At 40.4% G+C, this 12,271-nt stretch overlaps 1 protein-coding gene across 3 annotated transcripts; it reads right to left on the bottom strand.

Annotated features, from left to right (window-relative positions):
• Nucleotides 1-370: 370 nt before the first annotated feature.
• On the bottom strand, nucleotides 371-11,367 carry LOC117558479 (tetratricopeptide repeat protein 39C-like). 3 transcript variants are annotated; one of them, XM_034234713.1, is made up of 14 exons: nucleotides 10,961-11,367; nucleotides 9,340-9,388; nucleotides 8,353-8,481; nucleotides 8,071-8,185; nucleotides 7,030-7,432; nucleotides 6,627-6,795; nucleotides 6,409-6,502; nucleotides 6,223-6,330; nucleotides 6,024-6,133; nucleotides 5,814-5,937; nucleotides 5,609-5,706; nucleotides 5,349-5,453; nucleotides 2,588-2,626; nucleotides 371-1,207 (listed from the first exon to the last, which is right to left on the bottom strand). In XM_034234713.1, exons 1-14 carry the CDS (start codon nucleotides 11,104-11,106, stop codon nucleotides 1,115-1,117), a joined length of 1,782 nt encoding a protein of 593 aa, XP_034090604.1. In that variant the 5' UTR covers nucleotides 11,107-11,367; the 3' UTR covers nucleotides 371-1,114. The 3 variants fall into 3 exon arrangements, with proteins under 3 accessions (XP_034090604.1, XP_034090605.1, XP_034090606.1); XM_034234714.1 differs by lacking the exon at nucleotides 10,961-11,367 and having other exon boundaries at nucleotides 8,071-8,248; XM_034234715.1 differs by lacking the exons at nucleotides 8,071-8,185; nucleotides 8,353-8,481; nucleotides 9,340-9,388; nucleotides 10,961-11,367 and having other exon boundaries at nucleotides 7,022-7,206.
• Nucleotides 11,368-12,271: the final 904 nt, after the last annotated feature.

Below are 12,271 nucleotides of genomic sequence, written 5' to 3'. Positions count from 1 at the left end.
AAATGTTCATCATAGCCCTTCCTATTTGACAATAGTGTAGAAGAACCGGGTTTTTTTTGCATGTCGGGGGAAGGATATTCATGTGATATTCATGTGATTGGTTGTTGGTCGCGAAATCCCCAAGCTGTCAGACACGCCCAGCTCCAGGATTTTCAAGATTTGGTCAAAGCTGCTGTGTGGACCACACAGACCCCTAAAGGATTTGAAAGAAAAAAAAACAAGTTTGAAAATCATTGGCAGTAATTAGCCCCTTTCTTAAGATTTATTTTAGTTTCCATTTTAGGCGTTCTTATATTTTATGCATCGGAATTATAGCATTGAGGTTAGACCAACCCCATTAAAAGTATTTAATGAATGCACCAGATACACCTTGTTCATTTGTTTGTTTATAATTGATGAAAAAAATAAAGTTTGCCATCAGTTCTATTTGTTGCATTAATCAAGTGAAGAGGGTACGACCATAATCCATTTTACAATATGTATTTTATTATCTTAAAACAAACAATATAAATAAAGACCATTATATGGCCTACAGTAGCACGCTGCACCTAGGCCTCTCATATGATGTTGGCACAACTATTAAAACCTGTGTGCGAGACATATTTACACTGATAAAAACAAGTCCGGTAAAAAAGAGGCTACGCTAAAAAATCATTTAGTACTCATGCCTATGGATTAGCAAAGCATTTACATCACAAATGTCACGTTGTCAAACAACACTGAGGTGGCTGAGTCATTAATTTGATTGCTTTGTCAGTCAACGCTTTGTGCCATTGCTCTATTTAACCTGACTTTTCTCCTAATCAGAGGAAAAGTAGTCCCTCTGTGGATCAATGCCTGATGCTTTTCACAATTGTATTTAAAGATTGTCATCTGATTCGATTTGCACATGTACAAAAAACGGTAACATGAATAATATACCTTTTGACTGTTCTCCTATAACGCCTACTGTATACAGTATATTGCACACTTTAAAAGTATGCATTGGCTCAGAATATGGAAATATACAGATTAAAATAAATAAATCCTGACAGTATAACATTAGTGATTCCAAAGGTATTGTGGCTTTTTAAAAGACATTTCGTCCAGTTCTTTCTGAGGTGTGGATAAAATGTCAAGGCTGGGCTGCAGCAGCCGTCATGGAGGCGAGAGCTGAATGAATACGGACATGGAGCCTGTTCTCAAAGTCATAGCCTGCAAAGTCCTCCTGCGTGGTGAAGGAGAAAGCAAATTAATGAATCAAATAAAAGTTATATATAGATAGGCCTTCAAAAAAGCATTGGGTCAGCACTCTTCAGCACTCTCAGACATATCGATACCCTCGCTGCCCACAAATGTTATTTATAAGAACACCTACAACAATGATCTGTGGTTAATGCAACCACATACTGTACTAGATGGCAACAAACTGCTGTAAGCCGTATAGGAACTGCTTTCGCAACATCTGTTTTGTCACAATTTTCCCTTATTACCAAATGTGCAGATGCCTCCCTGATTACTCTCAGCTCAGTGTGGAATGGTTTGCTGTTTCCTGTTCACAGTGAGATCAGACAAAGCAAATACTCCAGCCTAAACCAACACGGCGCTAGGAGGTCTCACTCTCCTCATGGTGCACAACATTCTTGATTTCCTCAACATAGCATAACAGCATAAGTCTAATTGACGTAGGAAGACGTAGTGCTGGGAACCTGACTAGCTTCAGCCAGTCACTCTGATTGCTCCAATGGCAATGTTGCCTGTCCTTGTCCCTTCAAATGAGCTACAAGGTGGACATGTCTGCTAGGGCTGCTCAATTAATCGTATTTTAATCGCGATTACGATTATGGCTTGCAACGATTACGAAAACAACGTAATCGAAATAAAATGATTATTTTTTTATTATTATTTTTTTGGGGGTTTTCAGTTGAATTATACTTAAAGTTCAGGGTAATCAACTGTTAAAAACATACTGTTCAAAAAAAATTCTCCAATAAATGGATATTTTCAAAGTCAATGAATAATCGCATTTAATAATCGCAATTACAATTATTGACTCAAATAATCGAGATTATGATTTTTGCCATAATCGAGCAGCCCTATTTGTCTGCCTCTCTCAGAGCTGCTGCACAGGTTTCCTTCTCAGGGAGTTATTTTGTTGGTCTGTGCCTCATGTATGAGGGCTTAGCAGGGGATGACAAGCCTCTCTTGGACAAAACTTTTTTTAAGACAAAACAAATACAATCTATAACGTGGCCTTTTGGAGTTTGTTGGTTGCTATTTTTTCACCATTAAAAAAACACCACTTTAACTCTGTAAAGCATTTAGCCTGCCACTCCTTTATTTGAAATGCTGATCAGGCAGCGAGTGCATTGATCTGTCCGAGGGTGCAAACATCCTTAAAACTTTTACAAGACCTTGATGCAAAGTGTTGACTATGGGCAGAAATAAGACAAACATTGTCTTATTTAAAAAAACAAGTGAAATAAACGATTTGATCACAGATCTTAGAAGAGATCTATTGATAAAGCTTGCTAAAATCTACTTAAGCAAATGCAAATTACACACATCTCATGCAACAAAAGTCATGCAATGAGGAAATCTACAGTACCTTAGCCTGGAGCATTAGCATTCTGCCCTTCCCGGCAGACTGGAAAAAAAACACAATCAATTATTTAGACCAGTGGTTCTCAACCTTTTAACACCAAATACCACCTGAGAAAATAGTTGGCTCTCCAAGTACCACCATATGACCAATGTTAAAATACAGTCTATGCACAGTTCATACAGGACTAGGAGGTATGTATGATTTATTTTGTAATTAATGTTATTCAATCAAGCCTCAAACTGATGTCACTTGTCCCTATAACCTGTTTTAAATTGAAGTTGTCTGAGGTCCTTACCATCAGCTGCTCTTGCAGTAATAAGTAGTGTACCTTAATGTCCCAAATGTGCACAATATGTGTCAATATACTGCTTTTCGTCTTTTTGTTTACTTAGTTGTGCTTCCTGTATTTTATTTGTCTGTGTTATGTGTAAAGGTTAAAGGTGGGGTAGGTAAGTTTGAGAAACCGGCTCGAGATACACTTTTTGTTATATTCCATGGAATGCTCTTAACATCCCGATAGCAATGAATATATATACAGTGGGGCAAAAAAGTATTTAGTCAGCCACCAATTGTGCAAGTTCCCCCACTTAAAAAGATGAGAGGCCTGTAATTTTCATCCTAGGTACACTTCAACTATGAGAGACAGAATGGGGGGAAAGAATCCAGGAAATCACATTGTAGGATTTTTAATGAATGAATTGGTAAATTTGGTCACCTACAAACAAACAAGATTTCTGGCAGACCTGTAACTTCTTCTTTAAGAGCCTCCTCTGTCCTCCACTTGTTAACTGTATTAATGACACCTGTTTGAACTCGTTATCAGTATAAAAGACACCTGTCCACACCCTCAAACAGTCACACTCCAAACTCCACTATGGCCAAGACCAAAGAGCTGTCAAAGGACACCAGAAACAAAATTGTAGACCTGCACCAGACTGGGAAGACTGAATCTGCAATAGGTAAGCAGCTTGGTGTGAAGAAATCAACTGTGGGAGCAATTATTAGAAAATGGAAGACATACAAGACCACTGATAATCTCCCTCGATCTGGGGCTCCACGCAAGATCTCACCCCGTGGGGTCAAAATGATCACAAGAACGGTGAGCAAAAATCCCAGAACCACACGGGGGGACCTAGTCAATGACCTGCAGAGAGCTGGGACCAAAGTAACAAAGGCTACCATCAGTAACACACTACGCCGCCAGGGACTCAAATCCTGCAGTGCCAGACGTGCCCCCTGCTTAAGCCAGTACATGTCCAGGCCCGTCTGAAGTTTTCTAGAGAGCATTTAGATGATCCAGAAGAGGATTGGGAGAATGTCATATGGTCAGATGAAACCAAAATAGAACTTTTTGGTAAAAACTCAACTAGACGTGTTTGGAGGAGAAAGAATGCTGAGTTGCATCCAAAGAACACCATACCTACTGTGAAACATGGGGGTGGAAACATCATGCTTTGGGGCTGTTTTTCTGCAAAGGGACCAGGACGACTGATCCGTGTAAAGGAAAGAATGAATGGGGCCATGAGATTTTGAGTGACAACCTCCTTCCATCAGCAAGGGCATTGAAGATGAAACGTGGCTGGGTCTTTCAGCATGACAATGATCCCAAACACACCGCCCGGGCAACGAAGGACTGGCTTCGTAAGAAGCATTTCAAGGTCCTGGAGTGGCCTAGCCAGTCTCCAGATCTCAACCCCATAGAAAATCTTTGGAGGGAGTTGAAAGTCCGTGTTGCCCAGCGACAGCCCCAAAACATCACTGCTCTAGAGGAGATCTGCATGGAGGAATGGGCCAAAATACCAGCAACAGTGTGTGAAAACCTTATGAAGACTTACAGAAAACGTTTGACCTCTGTCATTGCCAACAAAGTATTGAGATTAACTTTTGTTATTGACCAAATACTTATTTTCCACCATAATTTGCAAATAAATTCTTTAAAAATCAGACAGTGATTTTCTGGATTTTTTTTTTCTTCTCATTTTGTCTCTCATAGTTGAGGTATACCTAGGATGACAATTACAGGCCTCTCATCTTTTTAAGTGTGAGAACTTGCACAATTGGTGGCTGACTAAATACTTTTTTGCACCACTGTATATGCTATATGCTTTGACAACAAATCCATTAAAATGTCATCTGTGGAAGCCGTAGCACTGTAAAAAGCACGACCAATCATTTTAGCCGGCCTGGCTAAAATAACTGGATGGCCTACCTGCCTGTCAGCCTTCCATCTGTGCACAAACTTATCTCGTGCCCTCATTGGTCATGTGCGCCTTCGTGTGTGTTGGAGGAGGGGCTCTGTGGCAGATTTTTTCCGGTTGTGTATTTTCAAATTCTAGCTCACTCGAGCTGGTTTCTCCAAAATTACCTACCCCACCTTTAAATACAATTTATATAATTAATAAAATTATATAAATTGTTGCGCTGGCGTACCACCAGTGGTACGCGTACCACAGGTTGAGAACCACTGATTTAGACTATGACTTTTCCACCATCTCAGATTAGGAAACAGTCTCTCTCTCTTTCTATCTAACACACACACACACACACACACACACACACACACACACACACACACACACACACACACACACACACACACACCACACACACACACACACACACACACACACACACACACACACACACACACACACACACACACACACACACACACACACACACACACACACACACACACACACACACACACACACACACACACACACACACACACACACACACACACACACACACACACACTTGCCTCTGGGGTGTTTAGCAGCACACAGGCCAGTTCATAGCAGGAGTAGGGCTGCACATAAGAGTTGCTCAGGTGGCCAACCTCATCCCTTGCAGCCAGTTGGAAGAACTGCAAAACAGGCAGAAGAAAAATCGGTTTTCACACTAGACTATTATCAGCACAGTACTGACTTCTGTGTGAATAATACACCGTTTTACAAGCATCCCACAATGCTTCATATTCCACACCTTATACATTTTATTATGAATATGACGTAGGAGTACCTGAACGGCATCGTTTGTGTTATGAAGACATCTGTTTATGGAACCGAGAAGCAGGTTTTTCAGGCCTTCACATGAGGCATCATCAATCCCCTGCAGCACTAGAACAAGAAGATAACAATTAAGCTACACCTGAAGACACAACAACAATCTGCAAGACAACGCAGAGGAACTAGTTTGGTGGTTGAAAGGTTTTAAAATCGAGTACCTTGTGACATTGTCTGAAGCTTGGCGGTGGAGCAGTTTGGCAGAGCTTTCCACAGATAAAGAATCTCAATCACAGACAGGATGCAGAGCTCTTTGGATAGACTGGGGGTCCGTAGCTTCTCAGCCTGTTATAAATGTGTGCATACATGCTTAATCTCACTGTATTTTGAACCTAAGATATTAAACAGAAAATATGCTGATATATACTAACCCTCTTCATAGCAAACAGCTCTATCTGATTATTCTTGCGTTTGAAAAGTGTTTCCACATCCTTGAAGACTGTGAAAGCTCCCTCTAGATCACCTGTGGCTCCTCGGCACGCTAATCAACACATACATTATAAGAATTAGGAGCTAATAGCAATCTCTTAGATGTGCGATTAAAGCCATTTTTGTTTGTACTGTTACCACCTCCAGTTAAATAGGCGTAATAGCACTGGGACCAGCGAGACTCCGTCTTCAGTCGCTCAAAGGCCCTGTAGGCTTCTCTGTAGCTCAGCTCGATCATGCTGCACCAACCTAAAAGGTTAAACGAATATTTATGATGCAGACTAGCGCTGAGCAATGTGGTTTTAAATCTGAGAGGGAATATAGTACCTATTTCATACAAACACACGTGCTGAATCTCCCTCTGATCAGAAGCCAATTCTAAGGCATCACGGAAGGACGTCAAGGCACTACTGATCTGGCACTGGAAAGAAGAACTTTGTTATCCGAGTAACACGCTGAGACAATATTGGCAATGCTTAATATTTACTAAGGCAGGAGAAAAGGACACATAGCAGTGGATAATAGGGTTCTTTCTTCAAATTCACCTCGAGGCGTTGGACTCTGCCTTTGAAGAACATGAAGAGGGAGGAGTTTGGATAGATAGCCTCTCTTTGTTGGAGAATGGATTTGGCTTCCATCAGACCTGCCTGTGTGTCTGAGCCATCGAGAGCAAAGAAGGGCTGCACTACTGTGTGGTACCACAGGAGAGCCAGGCTGTGAGGGGGGGGGGGCACAGACTGAGTGAGTGTAAAGACAACACCATCTGGTATGAAATTAGATCAATCTGTAATGATTTTTAACTAACAGGTTGATTAAGTGTGATTAACCATATTGAAAAATCACTAAACAGCATTATCTACCATTTTTCTGTACATCAACTAATCAACTAGACATGTTTCAGTTCCAGACAGACTACAGAACCACAGACATACTCACTCACATACTCACGTAGCTAAAGGGGCCTTCATGTCCGTACTTTCACTGGCGTACGTGAGCGCTGACAGGCCTTGCAGGCGGTCGCCAGGGAAGCCCAGCAGGTTGACGATCTTCAGGAGGTGGGGGGGCACCATGGAGATGCAGAGGTGGAAGAGGCCATAACCGAAGCTGACGGAACCTTTAAGTCGGTCCAGAGCCTCGGGGCTGATGCCGTCCGGTCTGAGGGAGGGGCTCGGCCCGGGGGAGGAGGAGCGGCTGTGGTGTGACGCGTCAGATGAGGACAGAGATGGAGGCGCCGCCGCTTGCTGCTGGGAGGCTCTTCTTCTGCTGCCCTCCTGCAGGTGTGTGATGTCGCTGTAACATTTGTTGTACATCTTCCAGGCTTTACGGAGGATCCAGCCCCCTTTGATGTATGCTGTCAGGAGATTGAATAAACAAAGAAATATGCATATGGTCCAATATTAAATCAGATTACACAACTGCAGAGATGGCAAAAGTACACACATCCTTTACTCAAGTAGAAGTACAGATACTCGTGTTTAAAAATACTCTGGTAAAAGTAGAAGTACTGACTAAACTTATTTACTCAAGTAAAAGTAAAGAAGTATTGGCTTCGAAATGTACTTAAGTAAAAAGTACCCATAACTACCATCTGTTTTAAAGAGTAACTGACCTCATTTTATATTAATAGAACAATAATTGTTAATGAATGACCAGGAAATGATAGATCGTGTTAAAATCAATAGGCACGCATTGCAATGCCTAATAATGATCACGCCACCAAACGCAGATTAAAAATAAAGTAACGAGCCTGTTTTGAAAATGTAAGAAGTACAAGTATTGGTGTTAAAAATGTAAGAAGTAAAAGTAAAAAGTCAGAAAAATAAGTAGTGCAGTAAAGTACTGATACCAGAAAAATGTACTTAAGTACAGTAACGTAAGTATCCACTACTTCCCACCTCTGGACAACTGCTGAATTCAATATTTTCTTTTCACACAGATGAATGTGCAGCGTTCATAGTTTGACAGCAGGTATTAAAAAGGTCCCCTTACACGACAGCTCTTGTTTGATGAAAGACAGCACTGCAAGGTAAACCTGGCAGTCAGCGATGATGATCTGCCTCTGGAGCCGGTCCACTGCAGCCACCCCCGACCTCTGGGAGTGCATCTGCCCACACAAACACCTCACTCTTTCAGACTGGTGTGACAGGCACGCTCACAAACAGCAAACCTGACCATGGTGCAAATGGAAATGTTCTCTCTTTCCAGGCAAATAAAATGTGTTCTATATATCATATACATTCAATTCAATTAAGTGTTGAAATGGTTACTCACATTCCTCTTGAGCTTGTTTTTAATGGTCTCAATGACACCAGTGTTTTCACTCTCGCACAGTCGCTCTGTAGCTTTGAGATCCTCAAAGGCCATCTGCATTTTCTCCTCCTCAAACGTCATCATGGCATTCTACAAAAAGGAAGCCAGATAAATAATCCTTTTATTTACATTTGCCAACCGAATGCTGGTAACATATGCAAGTGGCAACACATGTGTCACTCACCAGCCTAAAAAACTATGGTCACATATTTAGTGGCTGGTAAAAACGTTCAAAAGCCATTTGGCTGTCGGACAGATAGTTCATTTTTAACCCGGAATGCAACTGTTCTAAAATGAATGCTGGTGATCCACAGGATTTACAAGTGAAGCAAAACGTCTAATCCTGGATTAAACTAGGAAGCAGAGAAACAAAATGAAACTGCACTAATCAGTCTTCTTACTTTAATACAAACAAACCAGTATTTCCCTTTAATATATTTGAGATCAGCTTGGCAACTTGCCATCTGAAAAAGTAGCTTAAATTCATCTTTAGGTGACACACTGCTTGTACAAAGCTAAATTAAAGAGATGTGTTTCTAAAATGTAGATGAGCACAGAATGGAGCTGTAAATGTTAAAATAGGAAACATATGTATTGTAATGTAGAATATAATAAGCACACATTTTTAAAAGGGAGAAGCAAGTAAGATTGTACTGTTGACTCCTGTTTCCATGGCTAACAAGTCTGGCTCAAATGTGTTGTATAGTTTGTTTATCTCTTAACTTTCTTTTAGTCGTTTATATGTGGGTTGCACTTACAGTTCATGTTGTGACTTATTGGAAGGGCATCAATTAACTCATACACAATAGAAACCTACTTGTGTGCCAGAAAAATAATTTTAAAAAGTCTTGCATTGTGCCTCATAGGAAAAACAGGGCGTATTCCTTGAACCCTTTTATCAAATATAAATGTTTCTTAAAGTTAAACAGTACAGTACTCTAGGCTCACCAGAAAACTCACAAAACTGGCCCCGAAACTCATCAAAGGACTGTGGTTCCTGAAAAGAGGACAAAGAACAAGTAGGTGACAAGTCAGAGAACGACGTACTGCGGGAAGAGGTTAAAAAGGTCATATGAGAAGTTCATGGGCGGAGTGACAAAAATGTGTTCAGCCGGTTACCTGCCTCAGGCACTGGATTGACTCCACTGAAAACATGAACAATATAAAGCTCACGATGACAGTAAGACAAGAGCAACTGGATTCATTAGGAATGTGGAAAGGTTTACTGAACCCGTTTACCTACTCTCCTATACCCATAATGCAACACAAAATGCCAAGGGTCAGAGAGACAGGGGAACCTTATCAGGGCCCATTCTCAGTTTCTGTATTACACATATTTCACTTCCTTCCATCATTTTTGCTGATGCAATCAAACAGGATAACCCCTAGTGCTAAATGCAATTAGTGGATAGGGTGACATTTAAGCTTTCACCAGGGGTTAGGACACATAGAGCGTGACCTTCTGTGGAATCAGCATTCGAGTTGAAAGCAAACCTTTCCTAGAGATAAGGCCTTATAATAACAGCACAGGATGATTGAATGTATAACAAATCCTGCAACAATGAGCGTACTATGGTGCAGTGAGTGACCCTTCACAGGCTTTACGAAGTCAACTAAACCAGTGTTTGTCTTCCTTTTTATAGAAGGTCAACCAAAATAAATTCAATATAGGGATGTAACAATATCAACATTTTAGTATACAATTATCACGAACAAAACAATCAGGTTTAGAGTATTGGACTATTTATAGAAAGCTTATTATTTAAAGACTTTGGAGTAGTGAATAATCTGCAGATAAATCAACAATAAAAGTAGTTGTAAATTGCAGCAATTGTTAATATTGCAAATATTACTAAGCGAAGGATTGTGGTTTATTTTAGCTTTCCTTTACAGTAAAAAAAAAAAAATCATTTGCAAGTGTAATGCTTTACATTTAAATGACTGGTTCAACTTGGTTTTGCAAAAGAAGCCTAGACACAGGTGCCACCTACCAACAATTGACATAAGGTTGTGTGATCTGAACACACTAGCTTGGCTAAAATGAGAGATGTAACTCAACTAGATTCAAAGACAACTACTTGTACTACATAGATGATAACCTGTTCAGCATGTTTTCTTCTTTAACCATTGTTATATTGACTCTAAATTATATTCTCAACACTTTAGGTATCCTATTAACATATAAAGAGGGCAATATTACATTAATAATAAAGTATTTTGACTGTTTAAGCATCACAAGTTACATTGAGTGTGGATATTTGCCCAAGGTATTACAACACCATTCATCCCGCTTGTGACATGATCATATGGTGCCTCAGTAGACAAGCGTGACAAGGATGTTGAGGTTTTGTTTGCAAGCAAAGCAAATAAGACATTGCTGAAAGGAAAACATGTGTTAAAAGCTATGGTTAAAAGCTTACACTTGTGCTGGTTAACCTCAGTAGTTTGGACACATTAGCAACAGTTGACATAACATTTAACAACACACCCTGCAGAGAACACAGTATCCATCTTTCACCAACATAGACAGAAAGAGTGTTTATAGTCTGCCTAACAGACACTCACTGACCTGTATAATTTGAAGAGCTCGTCGCTCTCCTTGAATCCATTGTTGAGCAGCATGTTTATTCCTTTCAGTGCCAGCTCTGCGTCGTTGATACCCTCTTTCTTCTCATCCTGCATGCTGCCCGGTGCTGGTTCTGCGGGGTCCGCCATTGAGACCGGAGGTGAGGTGCTGAACGCGGCCGAGGAGAGGAGGAGGAGGAGGGAGGGAGCGGTATGTCTCGGTAGTTTACTAACAGGCAGAGTAGTCTCACACAGTGACGCAGTTTTTAGCAAACGCAGTCATATTCTCATTGGTACATGATTGATAAACGAACAGGTTCAAATAACTAACTACATGCATGTGTGTGTCTGTGCTCGCCGTTGACCCAGCGTTGTGTCTCTGTTCCGTATTGTGAACGTTGGTTAGTGAGTACGGTGTGTACAGGAAATGTGCTGCCTTTGGGTGCTATCGTAACTATCGCAACCGGAGCATTTGGTTAGTATGCTCCATATATTCGGAACAAACTCCCAGAAACCTGCAGGTCCGCTGCAACTCTTACTCTTTAAATAAAGGCTAAATACTTTTCTTTTTGCCACCCCTTAATTGAACCATTCATATCTTACACACTGTTACTTTAATTAATGTAGTTAATACCTGTTGTATTCTATATCAGCTAGTTTTGTCATAAAACTAGAGCATATATATTAATATTACATAACACTAATGTTAAAATCAATGTGGCGTGTGTAAGTAATACAATGCTGCATTGATTTGGAGTAATAAGATCACATGAAAAATGTTTGAACAATATGTCATTGACCCATCAAATGTTTGCCCTTTGATATTTCACCAGAACAGCACGCTTTCTGTCATATTGTATTGCAAACGTTATATTGATAGCTGTTACCGAACTGTTTACTTCTTGCGTCGCCAATAATTGGGGTATTACAGCTATCATAATGTGAACAATTATTATTATTATTCAAATGACACAATTCAATATTTTGGAAGCATCGTCATTTGTTACATTTTCTTTGGCATTTGCTTATAGCTAAACATGTTGAATTGGGTCACATCATATGGTGAAGCACCTTGCAGCTTTAAGTCTTGAGTTCACCAAGTCCGTGAAGGCAGCATCAGAGTGGGCGTGGTGGTTTGTGATTGAGGGCTGTAGTCAACCCATAGACTGTATATATAACCAGATCGATAGATGTTAGGGCCTGAGATATGGTTTTGGAAATACTGAGGTCAAATTAAATTAGAGTCAATGCCTGCTCCACACAAGATATACATTTATATATATATTTAGCTGAGCCACTCTACTCCCAAAAAGTA

This window comes from Gymnodraco acuticeps, unplaced genomic scaffold (genome assembly GCF_902827175.1).
Source record: "Gymnodraco acuticeps unplaced genomic scaffold, fGymAcu1.1, whole genome shotgun sequence".
In the NCBI taxonomy this organism is placed as follows: Eukaryota; Metazoa; Chordata; class Actinopteri; order Perciformes; family Bathydraconidae; genus Gymnodraco; species Gymnodraco acuticeps.
This window is presented reverse-complemented; position numbering and strand designations above follow the sequence as displayed.